Raw genomic sequence first — 18,613 nt, 5'->3', positions numbered from 1 at the left:
TATTAAACTACAGTATAAATAATGTAAACACATTCATGACTGCATATTGGAATGGCTATTTGAACAGGTATTGGACGGTGACATCATGTGTTTACTCTTGAACACAGCAAAGAATCAAACATTTCTGCTACTGCTAATAATAACAATAGTAATAATAATAATAATAATAATAATAATAATACGATATAATTGAAGAAGGAAATTGTACAAAAATACGAGGGAGTGGTTGACACATCGTCAGTGTGGCTTTGTTTATGCTGGAGTGAACATTAGTCTCCCTGCTCTTCCAAACATTTCACAATAATTCAGCGGTTGAGGCAGTGATAGAGGCAGTGGGTGAGGCAGTGGTATTTACTAACATATACGTATGTTATGAATAATAATAGTACATGTTAATATTAATAACATTTATAATAATAATAATAAATGTTATTCATAATGTACTATTATTATTTATAACATATATGTTAGTAAATATCACTGCCTCTATCGCTGCCTCTATCACTGCCTCTACCACTGCCTCTACCACTGCCTCTACCACTGCCTCTACCACTGCCTCTACCACTGCCTCTACCACTACCTCTACCACTGCCTCTACCACTACCTCTACCACTGCCTCTACCACTACCTCTACCACTGCCTCTACCACTGCCTCTACCACTACCTCTACCACTGCCTCTACCACTGCCTCTACCACTACCTCTACCACTGCCTCTACCACTGCCTCTACCACTGCCTCTACCACTGCCTCTACCACTGCCTCTACCACTGCCTCTACCACTGCCTCTACCACTGCCTCTACCACTGCCTCTATCACTGCCTCTATCACCTCTACCACTCCAGTCACACTCAATCTACAAGCACCAAACAATGAATTATTGTGAAATGTTTGGAAGAGCAGGGAGACTAATGCTCACTCCAGCGTAAACAAAGCCACACTGACGATGTGTCAAACCACTCACTCGTATTTTTGTACAATTTCCTTCTTCAATTATATCGTATTATTATTATTATTATTATTATTATTATTATTATTACAGTGGACCCCCGCATAACGATTACCTCCGAATGCGACCAATTATGTAAGTGTAATTATGTAAGTGCGTTTGTACGTGTATGTTTGGGGGTCTGAAATGGACTAATCTACTTCACAATATTCCTTATGGGAACAAATTCGGTCAGTACTGGCACCTGAACATACTTCTGGAGTGAAAAAATATCGTTAACCGGGGTCCACCGTATTATTATTATTATTATTATTATTATTATTATTATTATTATTATTACTATTGTTATTATTAGCAGTAGCAGAAATGTTTGATTCTTTGCTGTGTTCAAGAGTAAACACAATACTGTAGTTTAATAGCAAATAATGAACAAACAAAACACTCGCCACACTGAGTGGTGGGAGGGCTGGCTGCCAGTTGCGGGGGTCGGAGGGAGGGTAGTATGGACTCGCAGGTGGCGGGAAACTTGAATATGATTTGGCGGCTGGGAATTTGGTGGCTGGGAATTTGGCGGTTGGGAATTCGCGAATGTGTGAAGCCCGCGAAAGCTGAAAACGTGAATGTTGAGGGAGACCTGTATAGAGAATAATTAGTTTTACATAAAGAAAACAACGAGAAATATATATAAATGACTAATGAAATGGATAAATGAACATTTAACATCACTTTTACCTTTATTGAAAAGACTTGTTGGTATATGGAAGATGGCAAAGAGGAAGGAGGAGAGGTTATTGTTTGGAAGGGGAATCCCCCTCCATAAGGACTTCAGGTATCAAGACCCTATCTGGGGTTACTTCCCTTCTTTGTCTTTTACTGGCACTAGAACCAGCTTGAGTCACTGGACCCCTGTCGCACAAAAAATCTGTTCAGAGAGGTCTGTTTCTGGCGTCTTTAAGATTTGCCAAAAATGGGACAAGGCATTCTCATTGAACATGTTGCAGACACGGCTTGCAACAGCTTTGTTAGGGTGATATTTCTCCACAAAACTTTGCAACTCATTCCACTTTGCACACATGTCCTTTGCGAGATCCGCATGCAACTGCTTTGCCTTTTCGCAAATTATCACCTCCACAACACTATATCCCGCTAACGTTTTTGTTGATCCACACCAACAGCAACTTCTCAACATTTTCGATTGTTTGCGATCTCTGTTTTGTTAGCACATTTACCCCTTTCGCAACATCAGTTTTCTTGATTTCTTTTTTCTTCGCCAGGATGGAACTGATCGTTGATGCGGACTTCCCATAGATCCTGGCTAGATCGGCCACGTGTACGCCACTTTCGTACTTTGCTACGAGTTCTTTCTTGAATTCTATCGTGTTTCTCCCCTTCTTTATCAAAGGGCTGGCACCCGGAACTTTCTTTGGCCCCATGGTGGCTTATTTAGTAGTCACACTCAATGAACAAGCACAAAAAACAATGGATTATTACGAAATATTTCAGATGAATGCACGGGGTAATGCTCACTCAACGAGAAGCAAAGCCAGACTGAATCAGAACACGTGAGATGCTTTGTGTGGGCTTGGGCAGGCAGATGCGTTTGGTATGGTGGACCATTGTCAACTCTATGAAAACCAAGCGGATGTACAAAAACTGGGACAAAATTTTGAAGAAAAAAAAATTGTCAAAAACCGAATCCTACGAAAACCAGGGCATACGAAAACCAAGGTTCCGCTGTATAATGTTGATTATTGTATATAATGTAGAATTTTATTTTGCAAATGAAAAATATTCAGATGTGCATATATAACAGAAATGATTTAACACAAGCCAAATTGTTATCATGCATGTAACATTCACCACATAAAGATCAGTATGCTGTGTGCCATGACTGTAAAAAATACCATGATATGTTGATTAGCAGTGGGTGGCAGTTAGCAGTCAGGTTGCTTGCTGGAAGTGATGGTGTTTGCTTTATCTTAGAACTTGACTTGTAGAATTTGACAATTTTTATATCCTGACAATTTGGTATAGTACTCAGAATAAATGATTTACAATAAATATTTGAAGTATTAAGTAAATATTACTTTCTTTGTTTAGTATTATTAATGTGGCAGGTTACCAGTTTGTTCTGTGTTTATTTTTTCTAATTTTTAGGTGGCATTTTTTGGCCGTACATCTAATGGAAAGAGCACCGTTATTAATGCCATGATGGGTGAGAAGATACTGCCCTCAGGCATTGGCCACACAACTAACTGCTTCTTACAGGTTAGATTCACACACTTTTGTATACAGGGATCTCAGCCTGTATTTTTTTAAATCTTTATACAGATAACCACATATCTCATATGTGCATGTATATAAATACAATAATTTTTTATTTTCTAGGAATACAGTACGGCCACTCTTATACAGCAGGTTAGGTTCCAGGCTGCTGCTGTAAAGAGAAAATCACTGTAAAGTGAATAATATTTTTTCACTCTCAAATGCATATAAAAGCCTGATAACTTGTTTACACTATCACATGTTAAGTGAGCAATATAGCTAGGCTGAAAAAATACATATGTAGCTTAAAATATTTTCATCCTTAGCTTATAGTGAGTGGTGAAAATATTTATTGTAGGAATTCTTGAGTAAATGAAGAATGGGTATAATTGAAAACCACTGTAATAGTGAAATGCTGTTAAAGCAGGGCCTTTCTCTCTATACATTTGTGTTAATGAGACTGGTTTAAATTTATTTGCAAAAGCCCATAGTTATGCACAGCATTTTGGGCATGCTAAAACTATAGAACTTAAACCAGTACTACAATATGACTGTATTTCTGTAGACAGTAAATGTATATATAAATCACTTTGGGATAGCATCATATCACCACTGTGTCACAAAAATTAGCCTTTGTGCTTTTTTATTGCTAAACACAGTTGTGTTCTTAATTTTAATTTGTGTTGCATCTCTTCCACCTGCCAACTTTACCTTCCCTGGTTGTTCTTGCCTTTTATTAAACATTGAAATTTTGGCTAATATTCCTTCACTGATGCAGAAGCGTGTGGAATTTTCTAATTTTTATCTCACTCATTTTGCATACTATCCTCATTATACTGGACAACTTCAACATTGCTTGTAACTACATGTATATTTTTCATGTAGAAGTCATGTAAAGCATCTTTAGTAACCTTTGTCTTGTTCTATTTAATTCCACTGCCACTGAAGTGGCAGTGGAGGCATTCTTTTCTGAAGTTGATATTAGTTCTTCACCCATTAACTCTAATAAGTTGTGCAAGAATGGTATATAATACTGACAAGATGAAATTAAGACACATGTGCAACATGTGGGTATCTTTATTGTAGACGTTTCGCCATCCAGTGGCTTTATCAATACAAATTCCAGGACATAACTTGAAGACAGTAGGACTATATATAGAAGATGAGGTAATCAGTCCCTCAACCTTGGAGCAGGTGTGAAGAGCACCATAGTCGTGGAGATTCTGAAGCTGAAGCAAGGAGCCTGGCGCTTATATACTAACGTCAGATGTAGCAGACGAGGGCATAGTCACTGATAGGCGGGATTCCCCAGTGGAAGTAGGTCCTTCCCAAAGAGATGGGTTAGTTGTAGTAGTAGTTGGTGTAGTCGTGAAGGTTATGTACATGTCCTCAGAATCAAGATTCCATGATGATGCAGTATCTGACAAGTTGTGCAAGAATGGTATATAATATCAACAAGACGTTAGTATATAAGCACCAGGCTCCTTGCTTCTGCTTCAGAATCTCCACGACTACGATGCTCTTCGCACCTACTCCAAGGTTGAGGGACTGATTACCTTATCTTCTGTATATAGTCTTACTGTCTTCAAGTTATGTCCTGGAATTTGTATTGATAAAGCCACTGAATTGGGAAATATCTACAATAAAGATACCCAGATGTTGCACATGTGTTTTAATTTCATCATTAACTCTAATAGTTTAGTAATTGAAGTAATAACTGGTGGTGCACTGTCAGTCACCTCTTCTTTAATTATGCTTCAGCATTTAGATTGTTTATGATAAGTTTCAGAAATGCATCATTGCTTAATACAGGCAGTCTTTGTTACATCATACTTCAGTGTCTTCATGTGCATCTATTGTTTATAATATTTTTTACTATTCCAAAAATATTTTAAAAGTTTCATTAAACTGAATTTTATATTTTGGCATTTAATAAATAGCAGTTTCTAACATCTTTTTAATAGGTTGAAGGTATAGACACCAATGAGCCTTACCTTACCACTGAAGGATCCTCTGAGAAGCAGAATATAAAAGGCATTGGACAGTTGGCTCATGCACTATGTAACAATAGGCTTGGTGACTCTACCCTTGTACGTATACACTGGCCTAAAACTCGATGCCCACTCCTAATGGATGATGTTGTCCTTGTTGATTCTCCTGGCATAGATGTATCAGAAAGCTTGGATGACTGGATCGACAAACACTGCCTGGATGCTGATGTCTTCGTGTTAGTTGCAAATTCAGAGTCCACGCTAATGAACACGGTAAGTACCATATACAGTATATTAAATTTTGAAGTTATCATTCATCCATTTAATGAATGATGGTGAATGTTTCCTTTTTTTGGCTCACCCCAGTCTTGGTAGGAGATGGATGGTATGTTAAAAAATCATTGAAAAATCACGTAATATCATTGACTATTTGATAATGAATTATTTCAACATATTGAAATGATAGGTATGAAAATAAAAAGAGAAAGGTATTAGATATGTACAGGTTAACTATGCTCCAGTAATTTAGTTTAAAGACATGATGTATTAATGAACAAACTTGTATGATGAAAGCTTTCTCCAGCTTACTATAAAATGTTGCAGCTACTGTCACCAGCCCATTGAATGAATGATGTTTTGTATCTAGGATGAAAGTAGGTAAGGAATATGTAGCTAATGGAAAGATAATGAGTTATTAATTTAATGGTACCATTTTTCTGTAATTTTCTTTTAGGAGAAGAACTTCTTTCACAAAGTGTCAGCAAGACTTTCTAAGCCAAACATATTCATCCTTCAAAATAGATGGGACATGGCTGCCTCAGAACCTGATTTTTTGAACGAGGTGAGTCAGAATTTAATTTTATATTACATTGCATTATTGAAGTATGCTGTAAAGAAAGAGAATTTAAATGAGCAGTGTGTTCATATTATTAGCATGTGCATGTAGATCATAATGTACATTTTCCAAAGATTTCTTGTATGGTGTCACTTTGATAGTCAAGCAGTGTGTTTACTTATTATAGCTGAGTAAGCAAACATTTAAATAACATGGCAAGATACAAAAGTCCTTTTATATGGAGCTTGCTTAGGGCTGATTACAGCTTCGAACAAATGTTACAAAAAACTGTTGTTCATTGCTGCATGTAGATTTAAAGAAGTTACAACCTCCCAGACAAAGAGTGTTCATCATCTTTGATGAATAGTGTTATCAAAAGTTTTCTAAAAGGTACTATGGTATAGTAAATATTGTACTGTACCTTGATGTAAAAAAAAAAAAAAACTCAATAAGGTTTCTTATTTAAGGCTCTTTCCAAAACTCGGATACCACAAATATCAAGGACTTTCTTTACTCTTAATTTATGTATCAGTAAAGCACGCTGTAAGAAGCCAGAAGCAAGGGACTAGTAACCCCTTCTCCTGAATAAAATACTAAATGTAAAAAGAAGAAAAAACTTTATAGTTTTCTCCTTTTTCGGTTCACCCCTGCCAGTGCTTTGAAAAAAAAATATGTGAAGGAGAGGTGTTAATGTTGCAGTTTTATAACTGTAGTGTAAGTGCACCTCTGGCAAGACAGTGATGGAGTGAATGATGATGAAAATTTTTCTTTTTCAGGCCATCCTACCTTGGTGGGAAACAGCCTATGTGTTAATAAATAAATAAAAATAGAAAAATGGCAAATGCTTTACAATATAAAAGTTCACCTTTAAAACTAAACATGGCAATACTCCTGACACCACATGAATATCAGCGATTGTAAATCTACTTAGACAGCATAGAAATTTGGACTTATAAGTGGTACCAAGTTTCATTGGTGATAATTATACAGTACACTATGTATCCAGTAATATATATGAAGGTAAACAAATGGATGATGGGCTGCAATAATATTAGAGTAAATTAAAATAAACTAGGATAAGAATAAGTAATGTAATTTTAAGTAAACAGTTTAATGAGGATGCAATCAAAGTCAGCTGAATGATCATTTAAATTTTGATGCAAAACAATCATTCTCTGTCTGTCTCTCTCTCTCTCTGTTATTTTCTCTTATTTTGTCTCTTATTTTCTCTCATTTTCTCTGTTATTTTATTTCTCTTATTTTCTCTCTTTTTCTCTGTTTTTTTATGCATCCTGTTGTAGAATATTGCCTTATGCTCTTGTCACAGGTTGAGGAAGGGAAGGATGCAGTTAGGTTGCTAAGTGTTTACCAACAAGCTGTCAAAATGATAACTAATCTGAGAAGTAAAATATCTTCAATCCCTTTGAGAACAATTAAATTAAAAATACGGTCTCTATTCGCAATTAGAAATTTGCCTACAGTCTTATTTTAGAACAATGATTACACATTACCCAACTTAACACAACTCAATAATAATTGTATGTAAAATTATAAACAAACAATTTAAATCCATTGAAGAAAAATGTTTGTACTTTGAACTGCATACTATATATTAAACACGTGGAACAGTAAAACGGTAAATTACAAGATACAATATACATGTAAAAACACTTTGAGCATTTTTCTTCATATTTACCACTGATTTATATATTATTCAGTACTATAAATCTTTAATTAAATGAATAGTCTCATTTGAACAGTTGTTTGAATTTCTTTGTATGCTTTTATTTAAATTATTTTATTATACTAAAATATTTATATATATAGCATGAAAAATTTAATAATATAGGCTTGGTAACATTTTCCAGTGATAGAATAAGCCTGAAATCTTTGAATACTTAGAGTAATAGAACAGTTTTTTTAATTTGAAAATAATAAAGTTTAAGGAGTGCTAGGAAAGGTTCTCTTGAATGAATCAATAATTAGAAATCTCATTGTCCATATATCAATGCTTTGCTGTGAAGAAATTTACATTAAGAAGCCCTCACGTGACTAATATCTGTAACCTACGATAATCACATTGTACTGTATCTTTATCTGTATTTTGTTACTGTAAATATTTTTTTATAAAAGGCCTCCCTGCCTCTGGAGTTGCTTCAAGGGAGGTGCTTTGATGCCAGTGAAGGGCTCTTGATCCAAGGAATTAGTTACCCTTCCCTTTAGATCTAATCTGATTGCCTCGGGTGTTGTATGACCCATATGGGTTTAGCACCAGTGTATGAATGTAATAATATTAATCCTGTGATGTTTTTGCAATTAGTAACAGTAGTTTATGTACTAACATTTCCTTGATAAGAATATTTATTTCTAAATTTCATTTGTAGATTAACTACAAATTAAATGGCATAGTTTATGGAGAGTTTTTGTATTTGCCCAAATATATTGTGGATTTTAACTAATCGTCAATTTACTGGGCACCATAGCCAAACACCGGGCAAAGTGAGGTAAGCTGTTTGATATGACTTATCTACACCAGGTTTTATTTTATTGGTCTTTGCTGCATATAGGCAGATTTTTTTTTTTGCCGCAGTTGCAGCTGCATGATTTCTATTTTTTTTTTTTTCCATAATTTTTATTTAAGCACAGTAGCTAATGAGAGCTTATACTGTATATTTGTTTGTGTATTGTCATAATATGTAGGAGAATGTTTTTAGCTGCTTTGTTCATAAAATAACATTATTTTTGTGTCCCATTAGTAATGTCCCATTAGTAATATACAATACTTAAAGTACATGCTATTGTGTATTCTGACTAAAACAAACTAGTTGTAAATCACAAAAATACAACGGCTATCAGTTTGTATAATGTTATTAGCCAAGGGTTACATTTGATGCTAGGTGGGGTCATAGTATATTATACATTTGTTGGATACCATTTTTTTTTTTTTTTTTAGTATAGGGATAGTGAGCTAGTATTCTTTCCCAAAAGCCCTGTGTTTTGTAAAAGGTGATTAAATTGAAAAGAGTAAGGGAATAGTAACTCATTCTGTATTCATTTGCTAAAATTTTGAAGGAGTATGTGTGGAGGATGTGAATGTAATTCTTTGTACTTGAGGTGAAAGTGTTGGCAGATGAGTCTGTGAAAGAAAAGTTGAATCACAGAATAGATGATGGAAAGGTAGGCGGAATGTTAAGATAATTCTGGAAAGAAGGAAGTTTATGAGTGGAGGCCAAAAGGGAAAGGTGTCAGAGTATATTAGTACCAACACCTAAATGGGTGAGGTATGATCTTCAAATATAGCAAGAAGGAAACAGTGGAGATACCATATGCTGCCTGAATATTATGTAGAGAATAAAATGTGTAAAATTGATGGTGCTGGGTATAAAAGATATAATTCAGAGCTCTGAAGGGGTTTGTCATTTAGAAAAGATGGAGAAAAATAGGTTGGTGAAGAGGTATAAGCCTGAGGTAGAGAGGAGGGTACGGGGTGTTACAGGAGGGGTTGGTGAATATAAAGGATAGAAAATATGTGAGTATGTTAGAGCAGAACAAGTACTGATGTGGCTTTTGGCTTTTGATGTGCTATTGGAATTTGAGCAGACTAACATGGATGAAATGATTCAGATTTGTGTTCTGGAGTTGTTAAATACAATGCCTGCACTGAAGGAGGTGTGAGGATGTTGCACTTCAAAGGGTCACTTGAATTGTAATGTCTGCACACTTCTGGTAAAACAGCTTTTAAATAAGCACAGACAAATGTGTATCCTTCTTTGGGTTATCCTATCTTTGTGGGAAACTGCATCATTCACTTCTTATTTCTTCTATAAAGTAATTTAAATCATTTACAAATGATCAGTCAGAAACAGTAAATAGCATATAGTATGTACCCACTGGAGGAGCCAGGTATGTCTGGACACAATGTATTGGTACAATACATGAATACAGTACTGAGTGTAGCATTCAAGATGACTGTTGAACTGCAAAATGAAGGTACATTTCAAAGGTATAGTTTGCATTAATGATCACTTTGAAGCATTTTTATCTGTATGGGTGTTTATATGAATTGGTCTTCTGTATATAGATTTTGATTAATGTAGATTGAAGTGTGTTCTTAGGTTCTTTCAAGAATATGATGTATAGAAATGTCATTTCATGCATGGTGTTACTGTCAACTAAAATTACTTTCTGCATACTTGTGAACCCAGTGAAGGAATGCTTATGATAATGCTTTTATGCTCTGTGCATGTGCAGATTTGAAGTTTTAGATCAAGGATGATCAGTTACAGTATGTGAAGTTGGTGTATAGTGTTTGAAAGTGTACATGCATGCAGTTGCTAGGCAGTTATTGTCAAACTTGTCATGCAGTTTGTTTTAGTAGGGAATATCATTAAAGAATGAGGATTCAGTATTGGGCTTACCTTGTGTAGATTGGATGGCAAGATTAGTAGACTGAAGGTACGTGGTAAGAAAAGATAGTCAAGTTGGTGAAAAAAATTGGGGAATAAAATACAGTGGACCCCCGATTAACGATATTTTTTCATTCCAGAAGTATGTTCAGGTGCCAGTACTGACCGAATTTGTTCCCATAAGGAATATTGTGAAGTAGATTAGTCCATTTCAGACCCCCAAACATACACGTCCACTGTAAATTGTTATTTAGAGAAAATCTGATATTTTTAGGCAGAATTTTAAGCGAGACAATAATGGTATGTAAATGTATGTTTATTTTTGCCAAAGCCAGATGATTAAGTGTTAAAAGTAGATCAAAATAAAAAAAAAATATTCTGAAATCATGGCACTTGTAGGAATGCAATACTGTATAGTTAAAACAATTCTTGTTATGGAGGAAGGCAGTAGTACATGGATATATGCACAGCATGTTACTCTACCACTTAAAATTCCAGATGATCCAGTTTTCCTTTCATTATGTGTGGAAAGATGTAAAATACAATAAATTTGATTTAAATTTTAGTGTTGCAGTTTTATAACTGTAATGTAAGCATGCCTCTGGCAAGACAGTGATGGAGTGAACGAGGATGAGTTTTTCTTTTTCGGGCCACCCTGCCTTAGTGGGAGAAGGCCGATATGTTAATAAAAAAATAAATTTACATAAATATTCTTGTAATGGGAGCAAGGGGCTAGTAACCCCTTCTCCTGTATATATTACCCTGTATATATTACTAAATGTAAAAGGAGAAACTTTCGTTTTTCCTTTTGGGCCACCCCTGCCTCGGTGGGATACGGCCGGTGTGTTGAAAGAAGAAGAAGATTCTTGTAATATAAAATAAGTTATAGATGACATGTTTTAAATGTTTTAGTTTAAATTAATAATATTTTCAGGTGCGTAAGCAACATTTAGAGCGTACGATAGCCTTCCTGGTTGATGAACTGAAAGTTGTCAAAGGTCCCCAAGCTGAGAAGCGTGTATTTTTTGTTTCTGCCAAGGAAGCACTCCAGCAGCGCCTCAGTGAAGCTAAGGGGCATCCCAACAACAGTAAGCAGTACTGTACAATGTATAATTATTAAATATTGTAGGCAGATAGAGAAGCACTTGAAGAGAGGTTTGAAGAAGGCAGGAAATGACAAATGGGGCTGCATGTTAAAAATTAGTGATTATGTTTAAGAGATAAAGGAAGTGGAGGAAGGTCAGAAGAGAACAGGATGTGGATGAGAAGACTGCAATAGGTGCTTGCAGTTATATAAGTACAGTGGTACCTTGGATACGAATTTATTTCGTTCCAGAAGGCTGTTCAAGTGCCGATACCGAACGAATTTGTTCCCATAAGGAATTATGTAAATTAGATTAATGTGTTTCAGACCCCCAAAAATACACTTACAAAAGGACTTACATAAATACACTTACATAATTGTTCGAGTTTTGAGCTGTTCGTAACCCGAGGTACCACTGTATAGGGATCATTAATAGAGAGGACATAATGATTTATGCTGAAGTGTAGTGAGACAAGACTTCATTAGACATGAATAGATTATGAAGGAAAACTAAATGATAAATATGAAGTGAAGGCAATTAGCCAGGAGTGGGATAATGCACAGATTATTATGTATTCTCTATGGTTTTCACAGGTGCTTTAGTTCCCTACCTCTTTGGTTTCCATGTAATGACAAGAGAATGACTTTTTTGCATGTATGTGTTTAATTTACACCAAGGGCTTATACAAATTCTTAATCTGATTTTAGTATATTATAAGTAATAAATTTGTTCATGCTATCACAGATTGAGCAGAAAACTGAAAACTTGTACAATATATGGTGTTTCTCTTAAGACAGTGAGTGACTATACCTTTACCTTTGATGAGTTACCCATGTTTCCAAATACAGTAATTCTTTTTCTTTTTGTAATACAGTATTTTCTTTCAGATTTAGAAGGCCTGATCTGAAGCTGGGTTGCAGGGGTAAGGATCATAGAACAATTACCAAATAACCTACAATATTTTATTTCCTAAGATGTGCTAGAATAGGGAGCATGGAGCTGTTGAAGATTAAGGATACCTTGGTCAGTTGTATGACTGACTTAGAGGAGGTCAATAACTCAGACGAGTTGCATTCCTGGTTTTTAATTGTACGAATGAGTTGTTTGTATGTGAAACATACCCATCTGTACAACAGATAGGTATGTTTCACATGTTCTTACTGCCGCTTATTAGTTAGAAAAATAAAGTGGTTCTTCAGTGCCCTGTTTGTTGCTACAGATGTGTATAACTTAGGTCATTTGTAACTGGTGGAGACCTTACACAGCTCTTCACACTTAAAAATGTTCCAAGTGTACTTGGAACAGTCTTGGCACTGGCAGAGATTTTAGTAGGTAGTGGAAACTTGAAGAATTATGCTTATTTAAAACTAAGTATTTTTGAAAGTGCTAGATAATGCTGCTGTATTTAACTGCCTATTTTCATCCTTTCAGCTGCTGGATATCCAGAAGGATTTACAAGTCGCTATTTTGAGTTTCAAGACTTCGAGCGCAAATTTGAAGAGTGCATTTCCCAAACTGCCGTCATCACTAAATTTGAACAACACACACAACGTGGGAAAAATATTGCAAAGTAAGTCTAATATTATCTCAGAAAAATTTATTAACCATCAGAGTAAATATTTAATGTTGAAAAGCAAAGATTAATACACAGTATATCCTGTATGTATGAAAGATTTAAACTTAGTAGAGAAAAGGCAGACTGGATGAAAAAGCATCAAACAATTAATCAGAAAATAATTTTCATTGCTTATTGCAGAAATAAGAAAAAATGTTGACAGAATATAAGAAGACATAAAATGCAGGGAAGCTTCTATTGATACAGGTTCAGCACTGATTTTCTGGCAACGGATGGCCCAGCACCTATTTTAGTCTGGGGTCACATGTGGCATTGTAGTGTGCACTCACTTATATTGTTTACGTTGCAGTTATTGGTGGTGATCTCTTCATTCTGTGACGATAAAGACAAGCTCACAGGATTCAAGCAATCTAAGGTTAGAGTTATCACCTTAGAGTATTTCAATGCAGCAGGCACTCACATCTTTGCATCTTTGATATCTTTGAAGAATTTTGAGAGTTTATCTACTCTTTAAGCCCGGCCATGGGCCAGGCTCGTCTGGTGTTTGCCTGGTCAACCAGGCTGTTGCTGCTGGAGGCCTGCTGCCCCACATATCCATCACAGCCTGGTTGATCTGGCACCTGGTGAAGATACTTGTCTAGTTTCCTCTTGAAGGCTTCCACACTTGTTCCAACAGTGTTTCTGATATCCTCTGGTAAGATGCTGAAAAGTCTGGGACCCCAGATGTTGATACAGTGTTCCCTTATTGTTTCCACCGCACCCCTGCTCCTCACTGGGTTTATTTTACACTTCCTCCCATATCTCTCGCTCCAGTATGTTGTTATGGCAGTGTGCAGATTTGGGACCAAGCCCTCGAGTACCTTCCAGGTATATATTATCATGTACCTCTCTCTCCTCCACTCCAATGAGTACATGTTCAAGACTTGCAGGAGTTCCCAATAGTTTAGGTGCTTTACTGGCTCAGTGTGAGCCATAAATGATCTCTGTATTTGTTCCAGCTCCGGTATTTCTCCTGCCTTGAACGGGGCCATCAGCACTGAACAATATTCTAAGTGAGGGAGCACTAGCGATTTGAAGAGTGTTACCATCGGCATTATTTCCCTTGTTTTGAAAGTTATCAATACCCACCCCATCATCTTCCTGGCTGTCGTGATCTTTGTCTTGTTATGGTCTTTAACCCTTTGAGGGTCGACAGGCCCTCTCCGAGATTCGTTCTCAGGGTCGGCCAAATTAAAAAAAAAAAAAAAAAAAAAATCTTATGAAAAGATAGAGAATCTTTTCCCGATCATAATGACACCAAAAATATGAAATTTGATGGAAAACTTACGGAATTATGCTCTTGCGAAGTTAGCCGTCTTGGTGATGTTTACGGATCGGCGATTTTGCCCACTTTGAGCCCCATTTTTGGCCAGTTCCACTGTACTAGTCGACAAAAACCATGAATATTTCGCTAGAACTCCATTTTTTCTATTGATTGAGTGCAAGAAACCACCCATTTACCAATTTCAACTATCCAGTACAGTGTTCAGAATTTAGCAATTTTGCCAATTTCACACAAATTTCAAAAGATGCCAATTTCCGAATAGGGTCCAGAACAAACAAGAAATACATTCCTGGCACTAAAATGATATTTTCTCTGTTCATTAGTCACGTCTCAAGGCCCCACTTACATTCTTTTGCTTTCCACTTTGAATTTTAATTCTCACAAAAAATAGAAGATTTACTGTTATGCATACTACTGCATTAGTGTAAAAAATGGTATGAATCATATTGGCGCACTTGCAAAGGAATATTAGACTCACCAGTTGACGTGTATTGGACGCTTGGCATGATTTGTTTACTTTTGAACTTTGGTAAAAATCGAACATTTCTGCTACTTTGAGCTCAATTTCAAGGTACTTTTCATTGTAAAACCAGTCAAAATCATCTCAATTTCTATGATATGCCTTCCATTCTATAAAATGAGACCAAGAAAACTGGAATACAACAATAAATACCATACGAAAATACAGTGCAAAGTTGCTGTTTTATTCCAAAAAAACGGTCAAATTTTTTTTTTTCTCATTATGCACTGTGCTGCAGGATTTTTTTTATACCATGCACACTGACCACATAGACCCATTCTTTCATATGGAGGCCTACCAGCTTTCTCCCACTAGATTTGAGGGCGCTAGAATTTAGGCGTACTAGTACGTCAAAAACCCTGGGTCGTAGCCGTACTAGTACGTCCGAAACCCTCAAAGGGTTAAAAGAAAGGTCCGCTGACATAATTATTCCTAGGTCTTTTACGTGTTCCTTACATTCTATTTGGTGACCCTCTTGAGTTTTGTATATAGTACTCCTTTTGAGTTCTTCATTCTTTCCATACCTAAGCAGCTGGAACTTATCACCATTAAACGTCTTGTTGTTCTCCACTGCCCACTGGAAAACCCTGTTATGTCTTCCTGTACTTTTTCAGTGTCCTCTACCGTACTGACTTTCATGCTTATTTTAGTGTCATCTTCAAATGACGATACAAAAGTGTGCCGGGTGTTTTTGTCTATGTCTGCTATGAGGATGAGGAACAGCAGAGGTGCCAGGACAGTGCCTTGGGGCACTGAGCTTTTGACCTCGCTGATGCTGGATCTTGCCCTGTTCACTACTACTTTTTGTGTTCTGTGTGTTAGGAAACCGAAAATCCATCTGCCTACCTTCCCTGTAATACCCATGGCCTTCATTTTGTGCGCTATCACTCCATGATCGCATTTGTCAAAAGCCTTTGCAAAATCTGTGTAAATCACATTGCGTTTTGGTCGTCTTCCAGTGCCTCCATAATTCTGTCGTAGTGGTTCAGCAGCTGTGACAGACATGATCGTCCTGCTCTAAAACCATGCTGGTTCAGGTTATGTTGGTTGTGCTGGTCCATGAAATTTGTAACCTGCTGTCTCATCACTTTCGAAGATTTTTATGATGTGGGAGGTTAGGGCTACTGGTCTGTAATTTTTAGCTAGTGCTCTACTACCTCCCTTATGCAAAGGAGCTATGTCTGCACTCTTTAAGGCCTCCAGTATTTCACCTAAGCTCTTTCTCCAAAGAATGCTGAGGGCTCGTGCTAGTGGTACTTTGCACTTCTTTATAAATAGAGCATTCCAAGAATCTGGTCCAGGTGCTGAGGGAGTGGGCATGTTTTCCATTTTTTTTTCGAAATCTATGGGATTTGTACTAATGTCAGTTAGTTGGTCTGTGCTGCCTTCTTCTGGAGTGAAAAATATTTTTGCATTTTCTACCTTGCTGTCATTTAGTGGGTTGCTGAACAGCGACTCATACTATTTTTTTAGGATTTTACTCATTTCCTGTTCGTCGTCAGTATAAGAGTCTCCTCTCAGTAGTGGATTTTGTGTAGGAATAGAAATATTTTGGGTTCCTTGCATATCCTGTATGGCCCTTTGTTCCCTTTGTACTTCTTCTGTGAGGTATGACATCCTAAGTTTTTGCTCTAATTCAGTGACCTCTCTGCTAAGTCTATCTTTCCTCTGTTGTAGCATATTTGTGTTTTTAAGCAGTTCAGTAACCCGTTTTCTTCTTCTGTACCATCTCCTACGCGCTCTCTATATCTAATGTTCTTCTGGGTTTCCTCAATGGTACATGTTTCATACATACTTCGTATGCTTCTGTATTCAGCTTCTCTAGGCACTGGTGGGGATTTAGGGTGCTCATGTCTGATTCCCAGGGTATGTCTGCTAGCTCTTGCTATATAAGCCACTAATGATCAGAAAAAGTGACTGTCCCTAGGGCCTTAAAAGACATTGAAATTCACCCAGTAATGTACCATGTTCAGCTTGCCCCAAAACTGAACTCTTGTGTATGAAAATTTTTTATACAGTGTATTTACTGCAAACTCTAAGACCAAGGAAGGCTACATATCACTCACTTTTCATGCAATGTATGGTAGATGTGGTAAATGTTGGCAAGCCTGTAGAAACATTAAAGAACTAAGCTTGAAAGATGTGCTTTGGCTCATTGCTAGTGCCTGCGAGAAGGTATAGGCATCAACATTAAAGAAAGTCTGGCATAAGTTGTGACCTGCCCTAATGTTTGATACTTCACCTGATGAAAATCTTGTCAGTGACCTTGTAGGATTTCATGTATCAAGGGAGAAAGTTGTTCATGAGTTGCTTAAATATGCAGAAAGTGTTATGGGATCTGTTGCCAAGAATATAACAAGTGGGCTTAATGAAGAAAATCTGGCAAAGTGGATGAATGTCAATGAAAATATATTTACCTGTTGTTTGTCACTGACTGAAATGATTGACATTGTTCTGAATCCTGATAAAAACAGTGAAAGTGATGAAGATAACAGTGATGACAATGAAAAAGATGTAGCTAAGAGACTTAATATTGGAAAGTTAATTGAGTTGTCATGTGAATTAATCAAAGGGCTAGAACAAAATTCTTTCGTGATGGAACAAGAGCTAATGAATTTTTATGTGATGCATGAAAATTTACATGGAAAGATCAAAGCACAATAAGCAGCTTTGCTGAAATATAAAAAGAAAACCAAGAAGAGTGCTTGTCATAACGGTACACCTACATCTGAAAATCCTGTGGTTTCAACTTCCAGTAACCCAGGTATATCCCCTGCAACAACACAAATCCATGATGAAACAATCAACCGTGAAACAAACAGTCATCCTGACAGTCCTCAGCTTCAGACCTTTGTGATTAACCCTACAGTTCCTGTAAAATTATAAGATTTACCACTTTAGGAGCAACATTCTTTGTAAGTATAACAGTTAATAAACCTGTTTCATTTATTCTAATCTTAAATTAAGGTTTCTAGCAGCCAATGGTAGATCAGAGGTGTATTGTTGAATTATTGTCTAACCTCTCCTGGTCTGGCAAAATTGATATTCCACCAAGGCTTAGGAACCAAGGGTGCTGGAAAAAATCATTGTATCTGTACTATGTTGCACTCAGTGTGGGGTGAAATGTTGTACCAGTTCAAGGTTTCCTTCTTTTATTGTCTTCTTATTCTTTCTTTCTTTCAACACATCGGCCATATCCCACCGAGGTGGGGTGGCCCAAAAGGAAAAACGAAAGTTTCTCCTTTTACATTTAGTAATATATACAGGAGAAGGGGTTACTAGCCCCTTGTTCCCGGCATTTTAGTTGCCTCTTACAACATGCATGGGGCACGGAGGAAGAATTCTGTTCCACTTTCCCATGGAGATAAGAGGAAATAAACAAGAACAAGAACTAGAAAGAAAATAGAGAAAACCCAGAGGGGTATGTATATATACGCTTGTACATGTATGTGTAGTGTGACCTAAGTGTAAGTAGAAGTAGCAAGACGTACCTGAAATCTTGCATGTTCCTGAGACAGAAAAAAGGACACCAGCAATCCTACCATCATGTAAAACAATTACAGGCTTTCGTTTTACACTCACTTGGCAGGACGGTAGTACCTCCCTGGGCGGTTGCTGTCTACCAACCTACTACCTAGGTTGTCTTCTTATTGTCATTGCTTTA

General features: G+C 36.7%; 1 protein-coding gene across 4 annotated transcripts in view; it reads left to right on the top strand.

Annotated features, from left to right (window-relative positions):
• The window catches only part of Marf (Mitochondrial assembly regulatory factor), an 82,680-nt gene that overhangs the window by 28,588 nt on the left and 35,479 nt on the right, over nt 1-18,613 (top strand). For 3 of the 4 annotated variants that reach the window (XM_053781845.2, XM_053781843.2, XM_053781844.2), the window contains 6 exons: nt 3,105-3,215; nt 5,177-5,476; nt 5,937-6,044; nt 8,522-8,542; nt 11,379-11,532; nt 12,961-13,099. In XM_053781845.2, coding sequence (XP_053637820.1) covers nt 3,105-3,215; nt 5,177-5,476; nt 5,937-6,044; nt 8,522-8,542; nt 11,379-11,532; nt 12,961-13,099 — 833 coding nt within the window. The remainder of the gene's footprint in view (nt 1-3,104; nt 3,216-5,176; nt 5,477-5,936; nt 6,045-8,521; nt 8,543-11,378; nt 11,533-12,960; nt 13,100-18,613) is intronic. The other variant, XM_053781847.2, reaches the window with a different exon arrangement.

This window comes from Cherax quadricarinatus, chromosome 30, assembly GCF_038502225.1.
Source record: "Cherax quadricarinatus isolate ZL_2023a chromosome 30, ASM3850222v1, whole genome shotgun sequence".
Lineage (NCBI taxonomy): Eukaryota > Metazoa > Arthropoda > Malacostraca > Decapoda > Parastacidae > Cherax > Cherax quadricarinatus.
This window is presented reverse-complemented; position numbering and strand designations above follow the sequence as displayed.